Source organism: Astatotilapia calliptera, chromosome 8, assembly GCF_964374335.1.
Source record: "Astatotilapia calliptera chromosome 8, fAstCal68.1, whole genome shotgun sequence".
NCBI lineage: Eukaryota > Metazoa > Chordata > Actinopteri > Cichliformes > Cichlidae > Astatotilapia > Astatotilapia calliptera.
Genome location: NC_137429.1, coordinates 24,140,283 through 24,163,333, shown reverse-complemented (window position 1 = coordinate 24,163,333; position 23,051 = coordinate 24,140,283). Strand labels below are relative to the sequence as shown.

The following is a 23,051-nucleotide window of genomic DNA, read 5'->3' as shown; positions in this document are numbered from 1 at the left end:
CAGCTTCCCACAGGAAAGCGAATGATTCAGTGCAGGTAAACACTATTTATCAAAACAGCCGCTGGGTGACATCATTTTCTTCCAGCTTTCTCTCGTGTTTACGGTCAAAGGTCGACGGAACGACAACAAGCGGAAGGCTCTGCATTTATTTTCCCACAATTCCCTCACCCAAAGTGAAAGCACTGAAACACCAAAGAAAAATAAGTAAATCTGACGTTATTCCAAATCACAAATGGAGGCAACAGAAAGTGGTTACAACACACTCCTTTAGAGCGTTTCCAGACACACATTTAGCACCGAATGTAATTTTTTACATGCAAATTGTCAGTGACAGTTATATACTTTATTTGGTTTAATGTTGGTGTAATTTCAGTAGAATCTCCTGTTGAATCCTGTTCATTAATGAATAATCTCCTTAATGGTTCTAATGTAATGATTTTTTTCCCCCATGGCTATTACAAGCTTTAGCCTGCTGAGTTTTAGCCGGCAGTCCATTGCACAGTGTTAGATCACCAGAATAATAGATGTCAATAGTAAGGGATCAGATAGCACAAGACAGGAAATTGATAAGAATTACAAATCTGCTAAAGGAAACAGTGGCAGTCCATCCTGCTGTTTATGTTTCGGGCTCTCCTCCTAATGCTTTTAGCAGCTTTACTGAATTAATAGAGTACGTAATGCTGAAACTCATCAGCAGTTCAGTTTAGTACCGAACACCTCATCTCTGATTTGTAACAACCATGAGTTATTACGCTAATTTCGACTTACGCAAAAGAGCTCACTTATGCAAAGAACATATCGATCCCTATGAAATGCAACTTACAGTAACATTCGCAAACAAGATGTACTGATAGCACGAGGGTTCAGCAGTTTCTTGTAATCCAGAAGGAAGTGCATCTTCCATTTAAGGATATCAGACTCATCGTGTATAGTAACGGATGTTGTTGTTTGAGTGCAGGAGGTGTATTCATTCTCTACACACTTTTCCTCTTTCCTGTTGGCAAGCAAACAAACAGAGAAAGTTTTATTAGACTCAAGTTGCTACCCGCTGCTGTGCGGTGACAATTTATTAATTTATTTATTTATACAGTGATTAATCAGCTCTAAGACGCACCTCTTCCCATAAAACAAAGAGCAAATACATATGGAAACTAGCGCAGGACATTTCCAGGAGAGTCATGACAACAAAGCAATCATTTACATATACAACATGTTAGTGGGCCAGTGAAAAAACTAACAACAATATCATAAAAAGGAAATAATTAATCAGGTAAAGCATGTCGGCCCATGCAGCCATTCACCTCAGCAATAGTTAATAATAATAATAATAATAAATTTTATTTATGAGCGCCTTACAAGTCACCCAAGGACACTTTACAATAGGATAAAACACTTAGTAAAACAATGGCAGAATAAGAACAATAAAATAAAGCACAAGATAAAATGAACAAACAGTGGATTCACAGTGAATATGCAGATTTGAACAGATGAGTTTTGAGTTGGGATTTAAAATGGGGGAGAGAACCAATATTTCTTATTTCAGGGGGCAGAGAATTCCACAGCCTGGGAGCAGAGCAGCTGAAAGCTCTGCTTCCCATGGTGGTGAGGCAGAAGGAAGGTACAGTAAGCTGGACAGAAGAAGAAGAACGAAGTGAACGGGCAGAACAAGTGGTGGTTAACAGGTCAGAAAGGTAAGAAGGAGCGAGGTTATGAAGGGCCTTGAAGGTGAGCAGAAGAAGTTTGAAAATTATCCGGAATTTCACAGGGAGCCAGTGAAGTTCCTGAAGAACAGGGGTGATGTGCTGGTAGGAGGGGGTTCTGGTGATAATGCGAGCAGCAGAGTTCTGAACCAGTTGAAGCTTATGGAGGGATTTTTGGGGGAGACCATGCAGAAGAGAATTGCAGTAGTCAATACGGGAGGTAACAAGACTATGTACAAGAATGGACGTAGACTGGGTGGAAAGAGAAGGAAGCAATCTGTTAATGTTACGTAGATGGAAGTAGGCAGAACGGGTGAGGTTATTGATGTGTGATTTATAAGAAAGTGTACTGTCTAGGATGACACCAAGGCTCTTAACCTGAGGAGAAGGGAAAACTGTTTGCCTTCAAAAGGTTGGATTTGGTGCCAATAAGGAGGATCTCAGTTTTATCCTCATTGAGCTTTAGAAAATTAGAGGTAAACCAGGATTTTAACTCGGATAGACATTCTTTAAGGGAAGAAGGTGGGAGGGAGGAATCAGGTTTGAAAGAGAGATATAACTGGGTGTCATCAGCAAAACAGTGAAACTGAAGATCAAATTTGCGGAAGATGGTACCTAGAGGGAGGATGTATATTATAAAGAGAAGAGGGCCTAAAACTGAGCCTGAGTTAAACAAAGATTAAACAAATTAACTGCATGATTTTTACTGCTTTAATGGGAGGGTGTGTGTCAAACATATATATTCTTCAATGAATGAATGAATAGGTAGTAGAAATATGAAAAGGAACAAATAAAGGGAAAGGTGTTGTTATCATTACCTAGTATTCTATTCATGAATATAATGTAGCCAATAAATTGGGTTAATGCCATGACCTAAGGGCCAGAACTGGCTCAAACGGTCCAATCTCTCCACTGGATGACTTTGCAAGTGTCAAATTTGAAAAATAAAATAATATCTTGCTGTGGAAAGCAACAGTATTTTTAGTGCTGGAATCGTAAAATATGAACTGAAAAGTGTAACGTTGTGAAAGTTTTGTACCTTTGTAGATCCACTGTGTAGTCACGGTGCTGAATTTTTATTTTAAAGATATCTAATAGGCTAATATGTGTCATAAATGGATGCTTCACCATTTGTAAACATTTACCAATTAACTATATAATACATAATGTGGTTGATTAATCTCACGGGTGCCGTAAAATGATTTGTAACTTTCAAAAAATATAATTAAATACAATTACAAAATATAAATAATCATTAATAATATGAATTAACAACATTCATTTGTTAACTTGGGCGATAAAAGTGTCAGTTTAATTGCTTATTTTATTTATTTTCATAGTGCAAACTGCTCAGACTGTTATTGAATGACCTGTGGAAGGTCTAGATTGAATGCTGGAGTTTTATATTGGGCAGTACAAGGAAGAGAAACCAGTGAATGCAAGGAAACTTTAAAATGGAAGCAATTTTATATGTATGGGAGTGAAAAAAATGAGCAAGCTGATGCCAGAAACAGGTGGGCAATATATATCAGCCAGTAGGCGTGAACCATGTCAGGCCCTGGTGCTGTCCAACTCTTCATACTGGAGACCCTTTCTTGGATGGATATATATATATATATATATATATATATATATATATATATATATATATATATATATATATATATGTATATATATATATGTATGTATACACATACACCCAGCACGCCCCTGCGAGCGGTTTATCCTTCAAGCTCGGGTCCTCCACCAGAGGCCTGGGAGCTTGAGGGGGTCCTGTGCAGTATCTTAGCTGTTCCCAGGACTGCGCTCTTCTGGACAGAGATCTCCGATGTTGTTCCCGGGATCTGCTGGAGCCACTCGCCTAGCTTGGGAGTCACCGCACCTAGTGCTCCGATTACCACGGGGACCACCGTTACCTTCACCCTCCACATCCTCTCGAGTTCTTCTCTGAGCCCTTGGTATTTCTCCAGCTTCTCGTGTTCCTTCTTCCTGATATTGCTGTCATTCGGAACCGCTACATCGATCACTACGGCCGTCTTCTTCTGTTTGTCTACCACCACTATGTCCGGTTGGTTAGCCACCACCATTTTGTCCGTCTGTATCTGGAAGTCCCACAGGATCTTAGCTCGGTCATTCTCCACCACCCTTGGGGGCATCTCCCATTTTGACCTCGGGACTTCCAGGTTATACTCGGCACAGATGTTCCTGTACACTATGCCGGCCACTTGGTTATGGCGTTCCATGTATGCCTTGCCTGCTAGCATCTTGCACCCTGCTGTTATGTGCTGGATTGTCTCTGGGGCATCTTTACACAGCCTGCACCTGGGGTCTTGCCTGGTGTGATAGACCCCAGCCTCTATGGATCTTGTGCTCAGAGCTTGTTCTTGTGCTACCATGATTAGTGCCTCTGTGCTGTCTTTCAGTCCAGCTTTGTCCAGCCACTGGTAGGATTTCTGGATATCAGCCACCTCCTCTATCTGCCGGTGGTACATACCGTGCAGGGGCCTGTCCTTCCATGATGGTTCCTCGTCTCCCTCCTCTTTCTTGGGTTTCTGCTGCCTGAGGTATTCACTGAGCACTCGGTCAGTTGGGGCCATCTTCCCAATGTATTCTTGGATGTTCGTTGTCTCATCCTGGACTGTGGTGCTGACACTCACCAGTCCCCGGCCCCCTTCCTTCCGCTTAGCGTACAGCCTCAGGGTGCTGGACTTGGGGTGAAACCCTCCATGCATGGTAAGGAGCTTTCTTGTCTTTATGTCAGTGGCTTCTATCTCCTCCTTTGGCCAGCCTATTACCCCAGCAGGGTACCTGATCACGGGCAGGGCGTACGTGTTGATGGCCCGGATCTTGTTCTTACCATTCAGCTGACTCCTCAGGACTTGCCTGACCCTCTGCAGGTACTTGGTGGTTGCAGCCTTTCTAGCGGTCTCTTCATGGTTCCCATTCGCCTGTGGGATCCCCAAGTACTTGTAACTGTCCTCTATGTCTGCAATGTTGCCTTCTGGTAGTTCAATCCCCTCAGTTCTGACTACCTTCCCTCTCTTTGTTACCATCCGACTACACTTCTCCAGTCCGAACGACATTCCAATGTCATTGCTGTATAGCCTGGTAGTGTGGATCAGTGAATCGATGTCTCGTTCACTCTTGGCATACAGCTTGATGTCATCCATGTACAGGAGGTGGCTGACAACTGCTCCGTTCCGTAGTCGGTATCCGTAGCCAGTCTTGTTAATGATCTCACTGAGGGGGTTCAGGCCTATGCAGAACAGCAGTGGGGACAGAGCATCTCCTTGGTAGATCCCGCACTTGATGGTGACTTGTGCTATGGGCTTGGAGTTGGCCTCTAGTGTTGTACGCCACATCCCCATTGAGTTCCTGATGAAGGCTCTTAGGGTCCCATTGATCTTGTACAATTCTAGGCATTCCAGTATCCAGCTGTGGGGCATTGAGTCATAGGCCTTCTTGTAATCAATCCAGGCAGTGCACAGGTTGGTCAGTCTGGTCTTGCAGTCTCGGCTGATTGTTCTGTCTACCAGTAGCTGGTGTTTTGCGCCTCTGGTATTCTTGCCAATTCCTTTCTGTGTCCCGCTCATGTATTGACCCATGTGCCTGTTCATCTTAGCCGATATGATGCCTGACAGGAGCTTCCATGTAGTACTGAGGCAGGTTATTGGTCGGTAGTTGGAGGGGACCGGTCCCTTCTTGGGGTCCTTGGGGATCAGGACCGTCCGGCCTTCAGTTAGCCATTCCGGGTGTCTCTCGTTAACTAGCAGCTGGTTCATTTGTGCTGCTAGACGCTCGTGGAGTGCAGTCAGCTTCTTCAGCCAGTAGGCGTGAACCATGTCAGGCCCTGGTGCTGTCCAACTCTTCATACTGGAGACCCTTTCTTGGATATATTGGATATATATCCAAGAAATAGATATCCAAGAAAGGGTCTCCAGTATGAAGAGTTGGACAGCACCAGGGCCCGACATGGTTCACGCCTACTGGCTGAAGAAGCTGACTGCACTCCACGAGCGTCTGGCAGCACAAATGAACCAGCTGCTAGTTAACGAAAGACACCCGGAATGGCTAACTGAAGGCCGGACGGTCCTGATCCCCAAGGACCCCAAGAAGGGACCGGTCCCCTCCAACTACCGACCAATAACCTGCCTCAGTACTACATGGAAGCTCCTGTCAGGCATCATATCGGCTAAGATGAACAGGCACATGGGTCAATACATGAGCGGGACACAGAAAGGAATTGGCAAGAATACCAGAGGTGCAAAACACCAGCTACTGGTAGACAGAACAATCAGCCGAGACTGCAAGACCAGACTGACCAACCTGTGCACTGCCTGGATTGATTACAAGAAGGCCTATGACTCAATGCCCCACAGCTGGATACTGGAATGCCTAGAATTGTACAAGATCAATGGGACCCTAAGAGCCTTCATCAGGAACTCAATGGGGATGTGGCGTACAACACTAGAGGCCAACTCCAAGCCCATAGCACAAGTTACCATCAAGTGCGGGATCTACCAAGGAGATGCTCTGTCCCCACTGCTGTTCTGCATAGGCCTGAACCCCCTCAGTGAGATCATTAACAAGACTGGCTACGGATACCGACTACGGAACGGAGCAGTTGTCAGCCACCTCCTGTACATGGATGACATCAAGCTGTATGCCAAGAGTGAACGAGACATCGATTCACTGATCCACACTACCAGGCTATACAGCAATGACATTGGAATGTCGTTCGGACTGGAGAAGTGTAGTCGGATGGTAACAAAGAGAGGGAAGGTAGTCAGAACTGAGGGGATTGAACTACCAGAAGGCAACATTGCAGACATAGAGGACAGTTACAAGTACCTGGGGATCCCGCAGGCAAATGGGAACCATGAAGAGGCCGCTAGAAAGGCTGCAACCACCAAGTACCTGCAGAGGGTCAGGCAAGTCCTGAGGAGTCAGCTGAATGGTAAGAACAAGATCCGGGCCATCAACACGTACGCCCTGCCCGTGATCAGGTACCCTGCTGGGGTAATAGGCTGGCCAAAGGAGGAGATAGAAGCCACTGACATAAAGACAAGAAAGCTCCTGACCATGCATGGAGGGTTTCACCCCAAGTCCAGCACCCTGAGGCTGTACGCTAAGCGGAAGGAAGGGGGCCGGGGACTGGTGAGTGTCAGCACCACAGTCCAGGATGAGACAAGGAACATCCAAGAATACATTGGGAAGATGGCCCCAACTGACCAAGTGCTCAGTGAATACCTCAGGCAGCAGAAACCCAAGAAAGAGGAGGGAGACGAGGAACCATCATGGAAGGACAGGCCCCTGCACGGTATGTACCACCGGCAGATAGAGGAGGTGGCTGATATCCAGAAATCCTACCAGTGGCTGGACAAAGCTGGACTGAAAGACAGCACAGAGGCACTAATCATGGCAGCACAAGAACAAGCTCTGAGTACAAGATCCATAGAGGCTGGGGTCTATCACACCAGGCAAGACCCCAGGTGCAGGCTGTGTAAAGATGCCCCAGAGACTATCCAGCACATAACAGCAGGGTGCAAGATGCTAGCAGGCAAGGCATACATGGAACGCCATAACCAAGTGGCCGGCATAGTGTACAGGAACATCTGTGCCGAGTATAACCTAGAAGTCCCGAGGTCAAAATGGGAGATGCCCCCAAGGGTGGTGGAGAATGACCGAGCTAAGATCCTGTGGGACTTCCAGATACAGACGGACAAAATGGTGGTGGCTAACCAACCGGACATAGTGGTGGTAGACAAACAGAAGAAGACGGCCGTAGTGATCGATGTAGCGGTTCCCAATGACAGCAATATCAGGAAGAAGGAACACGAGAAGCTGGAGAAATACCAAGGGCTCAGAGAAGAGCTCGAGAGGATGTGGAGGGTGAAGGTAACGGTGGTCCCCGTGGTAATCGGAGCACTAGGTGCGGTGACTCCCAAGCTAGGCGAGTGGCTCCAGCAGATCCCGGGAACAACATCGGAGATCTCTGTCCAGAAGAGCGCAGTCCTGGGAACAGCTAAGATACTGCGCAGGACCCTCAAGCTCCCAGGCCTCTGGTAGAGGACCCGAGCTTGAAGGATAAACCGCCCGCAGGGGCGCGCTGGGTGTTTTTTTTTATTTATATGTATGTATTGCTGTAGTGAGAAAGACTGCCCTTTGATACCAAAGTTGTAGCTAGTTTTTATATTTGTGGATATTTCAAGAAAAGACTGACTATCTTACCTTTTTTTCTGTAGGTACTCTTTCAAATGTTCACTTGTCTAAATGCATCAAAGGTCCAACAACTTGCCACGGCCCCTTCAGCTATGAAAGGAACAGTTAATATATGCATGGTTTTACCTGCACTTACTCTTGTATAGACTGTATAAATGCACTTGAATACTGATTTACTCACCTACATACATACTTCAGTGAATTTGAATGGTGGTGTATCTCCTTAGCGTAGGATAAAAGCTACGACTGATTAATGCGCACGAACAGTAACACTGCAAGCAGGAAGAACCACATCTCACTGATACAGTTATCCAATGATTTGCAGATCCTTTCATGTGGAAACAAATATATAATACAAACATGTTCCACTGAGTAACTGATGTTGACATAGCATTTTGACAGCTTTACTCTGTATGCACCTTCTGCCTGAGGGACCTGGGTCTTGAGCAATGAATGCAGTCAATTAAACCTCATAGCAACATGTGTTAATAGATATATCAGTGAGAGAAGAAGGTGAAGGAAATAAAGAGTTCCTGCAGGCTGTAAGACTGAAGCATGAGATAGAGAAACAGCATAAGAAGGGAAGACCCGCAAAATGTGTTTTTTTTTCTTTTAGTGATATTTCAGTGGTACTTGACCCTCTTGTATGTGTATGTATATTGCATGTGAATTTACAAGAAGTGGTTTTTATGTGAATAGCTGGATTAATGTTTAACTATACATGGAAATAGCTACAATTATTTGTCCTGCAAACCGAACAGGCCTTTCAAAACTTTGACCAGATGTGTCTATGCCATTATTCAGCCAGCTATGTAATCAAAGGTGCACCGTCGTTTTTTGACAGGTGTGTGTAATAAATGCAGCCGAAATAAAGCCAACAAACTCTCCTCAGCTGTGCAGTGAGGACCTCGTGGTGGATAAATGGGTCAAAAAACACAGGGGGGATGGCGTAACGGCCTGTTACCATACTCATTGAAGTCATCTATTTTTTCTCAAGCTAAACCCCCCAAAATTGTTTTTGTGCATTTACATAAGCAAAAAGTACTGCACAAATTTTATGAGCAATCCCTCATTTCTTTTCATTTTGCTTCCGAGGACCAAGATCTTTTCTTATGGTATTGTTGCTTTTTCACTCATTTTCAGTAGAGTGCTTGTATACAACCATTTGCAGGGGAATATGTTAAGCCATTTAACAATGACCTAAGGCTTATTCAAACATATTAAAGTCACCTAAATCTACCTGTAACAGACAACTTAGAAAACATTTACATTTTGCATTTCTTTAGATATCACAGTTTGATAATCATAATGTCGTATTTTTGCAGCAATAAGGTGATTGGCATAGAGCTATTAACTGAAAAAAGTGGCCTATCTTGGCAAAATGTAACTGGACAAGAGGAAATAAAAGAAGTTGCAGTCATAAAACTGTCCACAGCAAATAAGAAGTATCTGGAAGTCAGGTCCATAAGAAATAGAAATACAAGACCTGACAGGACCTGACAGATGCATCTAGCCATTCAGCTGATCGATCTATTGTTTGCCAAACCCTCATCAGAAAGTCTCAGCTGAAAGGTGGCTATCAAGAAGCCATTCTTATGAAAGAGGGAGAAAAGGTATGCCAAATTGAATCCATCTATCCATCCATCCATTCGCTTCCACTTATTATTTTCAGGGTCGAGGGGGGCGCTGGAGCCTATCCCAGCTGTCTTAGGGTGAGAGGCGGGGTACACCTTGGACAGGTTGCCAGTCTGTCGCAGGGCCAAATTGAGTCCAATGAATCCATAGATCAAAATTTGAAATCTTTGGATCAAATTGTTGTCGATGTGTGCTAAGGAGAGAGGTGTTAAAGTGTCAAAGCCAAATGTAAAACAGTAAATATGGTGGAGGAATTGTCCTAATTTTGTTTTGAAGCACACACCGAAATATGGTTCTGAGAAGAACTATATTAAAACATACATCATGTTCGTGAGCAGAGAAATAGAGACATGTGATATTGTTACTTTTTCATGATCCTTAGCAATGAAGGAGGAAAGTTAGAATCAAACATTTGCTATGCAAGTCACTCTCTTTGGGGAAAAAAACCATCATTTGTACAGTCACAGTGATGCAAGCAGCTACTGCCATTGCTTAAGAACACATGACTTAAATCTCTGCTGGTCCTGCATACTCAATTTCAATAACCACAGCAGCAATTTTGTCCAATAAGAATGAGTAAATAAGGTAACAGATTATATTATTGAAAAAGACAGTTTAGTCGTGTAGGAAATTCAGCTGCAAAATGTAAGATTTGTTATTGGAATGAATAATTAATTATTTATTTTATGAACTGAATGAGTTTATCATTTTATCATCTCAATTGCTATAAAGTATCTTCAACACAGCATGATGTTTATTTTGTAAATGATGTTGCTACTTAGAGCATAAAAGATAAAGCAGGGCATTAAAGTGACGAAGAAAATGTATTATTATCCTACGATTGACAAGTCGCTTAGGAATAGTGTTGTTATCTTTAGTCACTTTAGTGTCTCTCAATCAGTTCCACATATTGCTTATTCACAGATGCTTGCAATAAAAGACTATTCATAGAGCCATATTTACGCACTTGAGCATATTTTGCACCAGGTAAAATATTTCAGTTAATGTCAGTGTGAATGGCTGATTAATTTGATCATCTCCCACTCTTACTTACAGTGTTACTTCAGTTCATTGAAATTTGCAGGCATACCTTTATGCACAGCTATCTTAAAGTCCCAGCACAGCATCTTAATCCAACTGAGGTCTTGAATGTGACTGGGTCATTGTTGCACCTCAGTTCTTTTCTTCTTCGGCCATTCTGTTGTAGATTTGCTGTTTTACTTGGAATATTTGTCCCACTGGAAAACTCAGTCTGGACCAAGCTTTAGCTGTTGGACAGATGGCCTCATATTTGAATCTAGAATACAGAAGAGCTCACGGTCAGCTTAATGGCTGCAGGGTGCCCAGATCCTGTGGCTTCATCACTTCTTCATGTCAGTGTTTGATATTTGACATGAGGTGTTTCTGTTAATATGCTGTGCCAAACGTGCACTATGGGCAATCATCCCTATCTGAAGGACATTGTCCCAGAATGGCCTGGCCCTAAGGGTGTAATTAAATGGAATTTAACTGTATTTTAGCTGAAATTCTCTCTCACATTGTACGTATGCTGTACTTTTTGGGGCGTGGGCTGTATTATGGAGTGGCTCCATCTTGTCTAATTTCCAGCTATACTTTAAGTATACTGTAAAAGCCTGAAAAGCCCCTGTATCTAAGATGGGGAAATATTGTCTGTTTTTCTGCTAAATTACCAGGACATTATGCAGTAGGTTACTTTAAAATTAATTACGCACTACTTAAATTTACTTACATTTAGGGATGTCAAAGAAAACCGATACTCAGATATTGTTTGACACTAAAGTTATTTTCGAATTTGATATTAATTTGCAAGAATATCAATATAAACAGTGTCCTTGTCACCTCCTCCACCTGGCACAGTACTTCAGAGTGCACCATTGCATACAAACAGGCACACAGCTCTTCTCCCCGCTAACACTTGAAGAAATTAACATTCATAACACTGAAGAAAACTTTAAAATAATTTTAAAGAGGTCACCACGGCTCTCATTTCAATGACACTGAAGTATTAGACAGTCATTATAAATGTCACCTTGAAGTCGCACACGTTAACGTTAGGCGTTCAACTGTTAGCAGCTACCCGATAGCCACATTAACCACCTGTTATCATTAACTTAGCGGCTAGCAGACTGCAAATCAAGGATAGAATATTGAGTCATTCCTTTTGTTGTTGCAGGATGAGGTCAAAATCGTCCCAATGGTATCAAAAATGTTATTGGGTATGGAGTATTTTCCTGGGTTCTTTTTGTAGTAGTTTGAAATTCTAGTATCATTATAACCTTACTTACAGTTGTAACTATAATTACATTGTAATTTCAAATAAAATACACTGATATTCAATTTAATTACAGCTGTATTATCGAGTGTTACTTTCTTGTGATTTTTTTCAGATGCACCTTTGCAAACCTAAGCCATGTTGCCATGTTCTTTTAGAGAGAAAAGGCTTTTTCCTGGCAACCCAGGCATACTTTTTCAGTCTTTTACTAATACCTCCTGTCTTTTTGTACTGTCATGAACTTTAACATTTAACCCGCTAATGGAGGGCTGCAGAGTCGAAGATGTAGCACTTTGTTATCAGTTTCTCTAACCACTATATGGTCTGACCTTGGGGTAAATTTGGTGGGATGTCCACTCTTGTTAACACACACTTTGATGTTCCAGACCTGCATACTGAAAACTTCAGCTTTTATTGAAGTGGCCACACTTGTTGATGATCAAATATTAAGTGCATTTCCTTGGAAGTACCTGTTACTGTACCACTGCTGTTACTAACATCAAGGCTTCAGAATATTAGCCATACAAACACAACAATGGTTGTAATGTTGTGATTACACGTGTTTTATGGAGGTTGTAAGCAAGGAAGCAAGGAAGAGAAACAAGCAGAGCTGAATGAGACAGAGGGAAGAGAATCTTAATTACGGCCATAATCTTCACCGATTTCGCGCTCATTTCATTTTATGTGGCAAAGTTGTCGGCTTACATGCGGTGATGAATGGATGGTATGCTCTGTCAGGGAGCTGTAAGGCTTTCAATGCACTTCCTCTATTTCTCCCTCTACATGGGGTGTCTTCTGCTTAATGACTGACTCCAAACAAACACTGGCAGTTGGAGGAGGAGAGGAGGAAGAGTAAAGGAAAAGGTGCAGAAAAATAGAGAGGACAAAGTATGGACATAGATTAAATGAGAATAAATGAGAATGAGGAAGGAAGGGAAATAAGATTGTGATGTTGAACAGGAACAGGAAAAAAGATGATAAAGGGATGCAAATGAAGAGGTCATGGGAAGACAATACAACAAGGAAGTATGTAAAATGTAAGGGGACAAAAAGCAGAGAATAGGATGATAAAAGCAAGGTGGAAGGATGAGTAAGAAGAAAGCAGAAAGGAAAGAAGAAGAGCTGTAGGAACTTTTTTTAAAAAGATTAGAAAATGACGAGGTTAAAAGGAATCAGGGGTGGAAGTAGGTCGGGAGGAAGAGGTCAATGAAAAGACAGTGAGTCAGGAAAAGAGAACTGTAAATACACAAAGGAGTTGGAAACAGTGGAAGAGGAAAAAATGATAGAAGGAGAGAAGATGCTTACAGAAATGAGGCAAAAGCAGAACGAAACTCAGTGCAAGAAAGGACATAAAAGTTAAAGAAGAAAAAGACAACAAGAGAAGTGAGGGAAGAAACGAAAGAGGAATTATTAACTTCAGCCAACTGGGAAACAAAGCTGAATAGGTCTGCTTCAGTTGTTATTACCCTTTAATTTAGACTTCTAAAAAAAGGAAAAAACACTTACAAAAAAATCTGTTTCAATCTTCATCTTGCATTTAAACTGATATGTTTTACAACTGAACGGTTTATAGAGGTTATAGCTGGGAGGGAGTCCTACAGGTTATTTTTTTCAAGCCAGCAGATGTCACTCTAGAGCGACAGGCGATCCTTTTTACTACAGAAGAGGAAAAAAAAGGACATAAAAAAATCAAATATTAAATGTTCAGGTGTATTTTACAGAACATATTCAAATAAATATTAAAACATTATTTTGTTATTATTTTCTTCATCTGCAAAATTAAAATAAAATAAAATAAATAAATTGAACCGCATTTCCCACAATGCACTGCAAGGTTGGAGGTTATCTGGACATGTGTAGATACCCACAACTGCCGCCTCTTTTTAGTGATAAATTAGAACTTTGCTCTGTTTATTGTGCAACACTTATCTTCCGCGCCGGTGTGTGAGTGCTGCGTGTCCGTTAGCGTCCACTCTGCGTGTATATGAGTGACAGCAACGCAGACGCTGAGCGGAACGACAGTCCTGCTACAGACAACCACCCCGCGCTGCTCGACTGCTGCGGAGGGCTCAACAACGTCGATTATTCCAAGGTAAAAGTGAAGCCGTGTCACAGGAAGTTGTCCCGCGTAACGTAGCTCCGCTTCCCTGAGAAGCTACATTTGTCTCTTGACAGACCGACTGAACTATTGAGCGCTGACCGCCGGAAAACACAGTCGGTACAGTTGGTAATTTCAAAATAAATGCACGACTTTCTTCATTCGGAGAACACGTGTTTACTATGACCAGTACAATGCAGTTTCAGCATAAAACACAGACGTAACAATTCTTGTCTGTTTAATTGAGCCATAACATGTATATTTTGTGACATGCAGGGTATTGTTATGCTCTTATTTTGATTAAAACAGAAGAGGTTATGTAACCGGCGCAGGTTGAAAAATGGAGCAGGGAAAGTGCCATGTTTGCTAGCTATTAAATTGTGCATTTCAAAGATAAGTTCATTATTATTGAAGTAATAATACAAATACCAAGCAGAACATTTTAACATTACATTTTCCATATCCATAAACGAAATATGTCTTAGTAAATTAAAAAAATGATTAAAGGTTAGGTGTTATTTATTTATATATTATATTTATCTAACTCAGCCCATCATATTTTTATTTACATTTTTAAATGTAATTTTTTTTTAAATTTATTTTCATATTTTAATTTGTGTATGTATCTGTTGATGGCTGGCAACTTTGTGCAGACGTTTAGCTTCATTTCCACACATGACAAATATAAATATATGTAAAGACGAAAAATGCAAAAATGTAATTGTGTAAGCTGTTAGCCTACAGAATCTTGTGAGCATGTAATATCTTATCTGCTGCATATATCTCAACAAAGTAATGCTAACCTGTTCAATTTCCCTTTTCACTTTTCTTATCCTTCCAGATAAAAGATTAGCTGTGATTAGCCTTTTTAATGAAAACACACGGTAGTGTTAAGTGTTTTTGCCACCCTTTTGTCCTGCTCCATTAAATCTTGGCAGATATTTACTTACCATTTGCCAGAGGTGGGACCAAGTCATTGTTTTGCAAGTCTCAAGTAAGTCTCAAGTCTTTATCCTCAAGTCTCAAGTCAAGTCTCAAGTAATGTCAGGCAAGTCAGAGTCGAGTCTCAAGTCACTGGTGTAAAAGTCCGAGTCAAGTCACAAGTCTGAAACTTTGAATTTCAAGTCCTTTCGAGTCTTTAAAAAAAACAAACGAAAAAATAATGTTGCAGTTATATGCTAAATGTAAATATTAGACCATGTAATTTTAAAATCTGTGTTTTTCTCAACACATACAAAATAGTGAACTTAGAAAATATACACAAATTGTGAAATTGCACCTCTTTAAAATGCAGCTCAATTAAACTTAGCTCCAAGAATAATTTTCACCGACAGTTCTGAGATACGCTGCATGTTATTCTTGGATGCGGTTGTAGGACCAGCTTTAAAATCGCATGACAAAAATATCATACACATTAAAAAAAACTGTATCACCAACGTAGCCTGGAAAACATTTGCTAGTTAGATGAAGTCAGCTATCTCATCTTAGCATATTTATATGCATATTTATAATTATACGGTTCTTGGAGTGAGTGCATACACTCATGAAGTTTAGTAACTTCCGGTCACTGCAACAAGCTCAGGTACAGTTTACCGACGGATGGGTGCAGGACCTTGAAATGCACCGTGTAGAACGAAAGACCATCGTACGTATCATAAGTTTACCAGTCTCACAAATCGTCTTCATAAATACACATTCGTTAACCGTTTATTAATATAACCTTTGAGCTCAACGGTAATTAATTAGTAGTGGAAATAATTTCTGGTAGCATCACAGAAATGTAGCAGTGACAATAATACTGTATGCTGTAATCGTACTGGGCAATTAGTGATACAAAAAACCTGTTTTATCCTGTGAATAAAAGTATGTGTTTTTGTCAGTGTACCATAATAACAGAAGCGAAACGCAATATTGTGTCAGGACAATTTACTATTTATGCACAATAAATAAAGGAGCATAGCGCGACAATTTCTGTTCAGCGCCAGACTTGCTTGTAACCTATATCACCAATTATGTTATGAAAATGACGCATTAACTACAACAGCAGACTGACCTTTGTGTAAATGCTTGGAGCAGACTAACCTGTGAGCTGGAGGGTTCTGGGACGTTATATTTGATCTTTGAATGGCTGCAATCCAGTCGCCTCTTTGTTACTTCGGAAACATGGCTCGAACAATTTCTCTTCAACGACGTAATCCGATAACAACCGATCTCTTTACCCATCGGCTTCCCGTGGCTGTCATGCGACCGGCTATTGCAGTTAATAATACAACAGCTTCTTGACATTTTTGTGTTTCTTTTTATCGCTGTGTGACTGATTTTAATTGAAAGCCTGCGTGCGCTAGTACCGCTTGCCATGAGTTCCCAGAATCCTTTGCGGTTCTACCCGTGAATGACGTCACATTTTCAATCTCCATATAATATGCATGTTAAATTTTATATTTGGGGTAAAATATCAAGTCTTTTCAAGTAAACCGGTTCAAGTCCAATTCAAGTCCCAAGTCATTGGTGTAAAAGTCCAAGTCAAGTCACAAGTCTTAGAACTTTTTTTCAAGTCAAGTCTAAAGTCATAAAATTAATGACTCGAGTCTGACTCGAGTCCAAGTCATGTGACTCGAGTCCACACCTCTGCCATTTGCCAGTTTTATTCAGTTTTACCCCTGTAATGTAAGAACCCCTCTTCAAGAGAGGGGTTTGCAAACCCCTCCAAGCTCTTGTAATCCAGACCATTCCTTTAGCAAAGCCTTCAGGCTGAAAAGAAGTAAATTTTATGTAGTCACGATGCTGTCATGAAGTCTGCAGATCTTTCCTGTTGACTAACTGCAAAATGGCTCACAGTACTTTTGGCTATAATTCCCTTTTGGTGCTGACACTGTGAAGAACACAGAAGACACCCAAAGTAAACAGAGGGCATTAGCCTAAGGACGGATTTTATTGCTTTCCATCACTGGCGCCAGTGGATATAAAGTGGAAAACCACACAGAGGAGCCTACTGTTTTTGAAAGAAATCTTATCGCTGTTGCTGCACTTCATAAAAATTAATTAAGTAATCTTTACACCCTTCAGCGTGTTTCACTGTGTGATCTGTGATTATTTTGCTCCTGCTTATTCAATATCAAAGCGCTGTACGAAAGCTTTTGATATAGCATGACTACGCGGTAACTGGCCAGTTCAAACCATAAGTCAAGGACACTTTGGTCAGATTAGGGAAGATGGTTGTATAATGTGTAATAGACTGTATATGAAAGATGAGCTGAAAATTGTTTTGTAGACTTTGCTTGGAATTGGCCGGTAGAGCCAGGGCCTTGTCATCTAATGCTAGTTCTGGCTAGTTAGCTTGGTTAACAAGGTGCATCTGCTATTTATTGTCATGTTATATGGAATGGATGTGACCTTAATTGACAAGTCAATTTTTTGTTTCTCTTATTTTCCCGTGGTTATTTCTTTCAGATGGACTTGACGCTGTTGGAAGCCTTCCTAAAACACATTCATGTTTACGACTCCCGCTTGTGTATTGCTGTGATTGCCATCCTTTTTAACCCTTTATTTTGGAATGTGGTAAGTGCTGCTCTAGATTGTATTAGAGCTTTTTTTTTTAGCTACTAAAAAAGAGTGTATATTAGTTTTAATGTGTGTACTTCTCATCCTGTGCAATCAAAACCTTATTCTTCCATTGCCAAAAAGAGCAATTGTTTTCCAATAAATTTTTGTTAGACTTTTCGATTTGAAACCTGTGACGGTTACCTTCAAACAGCAAAAGTCAATACTTAAAAAAAATAAAATAAAAATCGAACCAAACAGTTGGATTGGAGGCCTGTTATTGCAAATAGGATTTGTAGCTTCCAAGATGGCTTCAGTGTTAATTCTGCGTTTTTTAGCATAACAAATGTAGGTCATCAGCATACGAGTTATCAGGTTGAGATCTGAACTTTAACAGGGTCATTAACACTGCCTCAAACCATGACACAGCCTCCATTGTTTTAAAGATGCCTTTAGACACTCACTGTTGTCTCTCTTTTTTGTCTTCTTCCAAGTCAAAAGAAGCCACAGATTTTGTTTTGTAATTTGGCGTACTTCAGCCTTTTCTCCATGTTTCCCTTTCTTAAAAATGGTTCCTTAACAGCCACTCTGATGACCATTTCTGATGAGCCTTTAGTGAACAGTAGGTGGAGGGGCAGATGCAGCCCTCAGGTCTTGTGTCATATCTTTGCTGTTTATTTTCCTATTTGTTAATGATAGGACTTTTATGTATTATTAATCTGCTGTAAATGGTTTTCTTTTGCCCTCCCTGTTCTTCCTTTGCCCTCCACATGTCCACTTTCTTCACGTTTTTAAGGACTAACTGCACAGCATGCTGAGATATGTCATGTTTTTGGCTAATAGCAGTATGGGAGTCAACGTGTTGGAGATTAGTAACTAAGGAAGAGTCTGCATTCATATTTTTAGTCCTTTACATCATCAGAGGGTAAAGACTCATTACATAAACTTTTACGTGACGCTCCACAGATGCTCCAGGTATCAAGTGCAGGCATAAGTGCGCACGTATTTCCCACTGATGGTAGTTATTGAGACAATTAAGTCAACACTGTGGTCTAATTATATCTGCAAGTCTACATAATACTGTAAATACAACATTATGTTACATAAAGCCAACTCAACATATTAATATCTAAAGTACGTAAGCATTAGTTAGATTAAAAAACATGCATATATATCTATACATCTTTAATTAAAACTTCACAAGAGGTCAAACAGATATATTGCATTTTCATATGTCTCATTGGCTCCAGCAGCCTTCATTTACTCTATGATGCTGCTGCTTAACTTTCATAATAACAATAATAATAATAAATTACTCTGCAGTGGAATTATTCTCTGAAATTGGCCTAATTTAACTAGAGTTTCACTGCTCCAACTGGTTCATGTGTCGGGTTTCGAAATTCATTTAATTAACCTTTTAATGATGACTCACTTGGCCATTTAATCTATCCACCATAACACCTGCACAGCCCAGCAAGAAGCCCCAGCATGTTTGTCTTATGGAAGGAGAAGCCAATTATCTGCATTTAAGTAAATGTCACTGAGGTACTCATTTCAAATCATCCTGTTTCAGCGTTATGATGCAATAGAAGCTTTAAGTGGCTATAATGTGAGACAAACAGCGTTAGGATTTGCTCATATAGAAAGGTTATCAAACTTTTCACTTTTTTATTATCTCCTCTGTTTGAGCTACAGCGCGGTAATTGTCAAAGTTGTGACTACTCTGGATGGAGGTTTAATTAGATTTTATTGGAATATTATCTTGTTAAAGAGTGACTCAACACATTTGGGATGGATGGTGTTATTCTCTACCCCAACATCAGGCTAAAGGAACTGCCAGTGGGATTTTAAGAAGAAATGACAATCCCTTTGTTGTCACCTAAAGAATAAGGAAGATGATTGTACAGACTGATTTGATAGAAGGTAGTGGAAAAGTAAATGTTACACTCCCAGTTCACTTTTTCTTTTTGTGAATTAATATAATAGATGCGTTATGGAGGTATTTTGCAGCTAATAATGCTAGAGGATGTTTGGATTAGATAAGTTTCCTCTTGCTAACTGATCCAATAGATGCATTTCCAAGAAATATTTGACTGTTAAATTGATTGACAATTTTACAGGTTTTTTTTCTTGTTTTGTTTTTGTTACCAACTAGCTGCTAACTTTGAATTTAATTTAGCTGTTAGGAAAAAGTTTGCTACAATGAGAACAGCATGAATAATAATTAAAGAGGTGAAATGTGATGTAACACCAGTTTGAGAATTTCTACTTTGAAGGTAGTGTATTGTATTTTATCCATTATTATCTATGTGCCAGAAGTGGCCATTTCTAGATGGGATGTTTCTGCTTTGGGTTAGCCGTCTTATGAATGTATAAAGACACAAATATGTATAATGATACAGTGAAGTAATATTATACATATAAACATGCCAGAATTTATTTTTTGTGTTGTTTTGGTAGCTGCCTTTTTTTTTTAAGTGTATTTGCATCTACACGTTTAATTCAGTTTCTGACAAGTTTTATTAAAGCAGGCTACCTGATGAAAGCGTCAAAAAGTCAAAAACTGCAGTTCCACTAGTGGCAACCTAAGGCTGGTTAACAAAGGCACCAGTGCATCAGCATTGCACCCTAACCCTTGATAAGGAGCGTGGCCACTTTGACTGACATAGCCTAGACAGCATCTATTACTTCAAATTATCAAGCTAGACCTCAATGGTTAGTTTTTGTGCCGTTGGTGCCTTTGGGGGCATTTTAAATAGATTCTCTGACAACATAATGGCCTTCTGTGTTGTAAACACCAGCACTACATACAGTCCAATAACTTTAACCAACCTTTAAAGTTGCAATCTGGCACGTGTGATATTATTTATATGCTATTAGCATATAATATTTTTAGACTACTTAATTTATTTTAACACAGTCAAAGTAAAAATGTACCCTAGAGATGTTGTAGCCTGAATTATCTCTAAGAAGGATGAGCATTTAATTGGAAAGCTTCCAACACTCTCATACTTCAAAGTTGCCAGTCTACTTTATTATTAGTGAGCAAGGACATGAAGCTACTTTTGCTTTAACAGCTGCAGTGTGAGGTACACGGTGCCCTGTTAGTTGTTTAACACAACAGGAGATGGTTGAATTGACAGGAGAGTCTGTAAAAGCAAAAGCGTCTGAGCTGAAGATGTTTTGCAGTTTGGAACGACCCAGTAATTATCCTGTGGTCTGTCTACTGTCTGCAGATTTTTTTAGGTGACAGAATTTACAGTAGGTCACAGTCACACTGCATTGTGACAAAAGAAATACTTATAAGAACGCAAATTGTTTCCTGCTGCACATTCAGAGGGAGCCTAAATGTCCGGGTAAGACTAAAGGCAACTGAAGAACAGTTTGGAAGACATTCCCAGCCCTCTTTTGGCTTTGGGACCAAATTCTTTAGATGTGATCTCCTAAGAAGACATTTCTATTCTGTTTGAGTATGTCAGGAAAATAAGGACAGTCCTTCTTTCTGCACACTTACATTTTATTACCAAACTGACTGACAAAAATGCTGATGGTTATTTAAAATTTCATTTTTTATGTGTAGGTTTTTTTAATAAGTCTAGTTTGGACCAGACATTTCAAAATACTTCAGAAATCACTGTCTGTGAACACAGTTCATGCAGATAACATGATCTAGAAACCTGCCATCTTCTCTGGGCTGAAGCTCATTTAAGACGGACTGAGGCAAAGTGGAAAACTGTTCTTTGGTCAGATTAATTGAAATTGTCTTTTGGGAAACATGAAAGAGGGGAGCGGCTAGTCCGCTTGTTATCAGCAATTTGTTTACAGACTACATCTCTGATGGTGCATAAATGCTTATAGAATAACCAGATTGCTCATCTAGAAAGGAATCATCAATGCTTAAAGGTATGAAAACCTTTTAGGTGAACCCCAACTATTTACCTGTTTTTCATATTCAAGTGTGAAAATTGTGTAAAGTATTTCCTCCCATTATCTGGTTTTATTTTCACTTCTGAAAAGCACCAAATGCACAAATATCATTCATATCAACCACTTAATTTCACAGGAAAAATTTGCACGGCTAATTTTATTCTTTTTTCTTCACATGTAAATTAACAGATCACTGTGTCTGACAGCAAGTGCTCAAAGTGTGCACCAGTACAGGAAATACAATAGTAGCATTTTACCTCAGACACACAATTAAACGCTGGTCCAACAATGTGGGTGTCCTTCTTTTTCAGCATATATAAACTAATCTGAACTAAGTTATAAATAACTTTATTTAAAAAGTACTGCCATATTTTTAGATTTGTCTTAGGGAAAGGTATCATAAATAGTTAAATGAACTGGGAGAAAATCACCTTTCTATATATAAAGCAACATGTAACTGAAATGTTCTATCAGGAGGTGAGAGACATTCTGTAGAAGTTGTTATAGAGTGCTAAAAAAATCAGTATTTCCTGGTCACACAGCTTTTTATTAGAAAACTCCAGGTACCTATTAAAAGTCTCAGCATAGAGGTATAAGTCTGCAGTGAGGTACTACTGAATACGTGCACCCACACGTGGTTCGACCTGTAAAAAAGCAATCGCAGCTTGGCAGGTACCAGTCAGGAAGCTTTATCCCATTTGCACTCAAACTTTACACAAATAAAGAAAAGCTGTTTTTTATCACCATATGAGGCCACGCTATGCTAGTGTTTCCAAATCGTGTTTCTTATGCAACAAAATATCCCTGAACTGTTCCAACGTTTATACTGAATCGGATGATGTAACTAAAATGAGATGAAGCACAGAGCAGCTGCCCTGTTACAACGTGAAGTCGAGGCGCGCTTCAGTTAATCTTCAAATTAAACATCGTAATGGTGTTTAAAATGCAAGGTTGGTTAACTGCTCTACATCAGGAGGAAAAACACAAACATATCAGGATGTCCAACCTTCTACCTTTGGTCAAACACAAATCGGAGGCTGTTGCTAACACATGCTCAACAAACATGATAAAAACAGACTTGATTTTTGCAGAAACCAGCAAATAATACTAGAGTTGCCATCTTCTAATGGCTACTATTGATAAAACTTCATATTGGAATGTAGAAGTTGTCCCACGCATGTCAGAGAGAAACCCCCCTACCGTATGTCAAACCAGTGATTTATAACCATGATAAATATCATAAAACTATGATATTTTACAACTCTGTAACAATCAATAATCATATGATCAAAAAAAATGATCATCAATCTAAACCAAACCGTGAAGATAGCTGTAGAAACTGACTGTTATAACTCTCAACATTTGAACCAAAAATGTCACATTTGTATTCATCAGTCTATTAGACCCGTTGCCACTGATTGGGTGTAATTTGACATACTTCAGCCTTTTCTCCCAAGTACCTTTGCTGTAACAACCTTTCCCCTGAACCGTCTCTGCTGATGCTTCAGCGAACAGTAGATGGATTTTTTTCTTTCTCATTTCCTAAGACATGACTTTCAGATACTGTTCACCTGATACTTTTTCTTTTTATGCCTCCACTTGTCCAGTTTTCTCACATTTTTAAAATCACACTGCA

General features: G+C 40.2%; 1 protein-coding gene and 1 long non-coding RNA gene across 3 annotated transcripts in view; one reads left to right on the top strand and one right to left on the bottom strand.

Annotated features, from left to right (window-relative positions):
• Window positions 1–132: 132 nt before the first annotated feature.
• Window positions 133–13,677, bottom strand: LOC113027656 (uncharacterized). 2 transcript variants are annotated; one of them, XR_003273112.2, is made up of 5 exons: window positions 12,613–13,677; window positions 10,648–11,971; window positions 8,104–8,194; window positions 7,932–8,012; window positions 133–994 (listed from the first exon to the last, which is right to left on the bottom strand). It is a non-coding gene; the product is annotated as an uncharacterized LOC113027656 (long non-coding RNA). The 2 variants fall into 2 exon arrangements; XR_013911034.1 differs by having other exon boundaries at window positions 10,648–10,854; window positions 13,357–13,677.
• The window catches only part of pemt (phosphatidylethanolamine N-methyltransferase), a 77,825-nt gene continuing 68,434 nt past the window's right edge, over window positions 13,661–23,051 (top strand). The window contains exons 1-2 of the mRNA XM_026177316.2: window positions 13,661–13,942; window positions 17,399–17,506. Of these exons, the coding sequence (XP_026033101.1) occupies window positions 13,835–13,942; window positions 17,399–17,506 (216 nt within the window). The 5' untranslated portion in view covers window positions 13,661–13,834. The remainder of the gene's footprint in view (window positions 13,943–17,398; window positions 17,507–23,051) is intronic.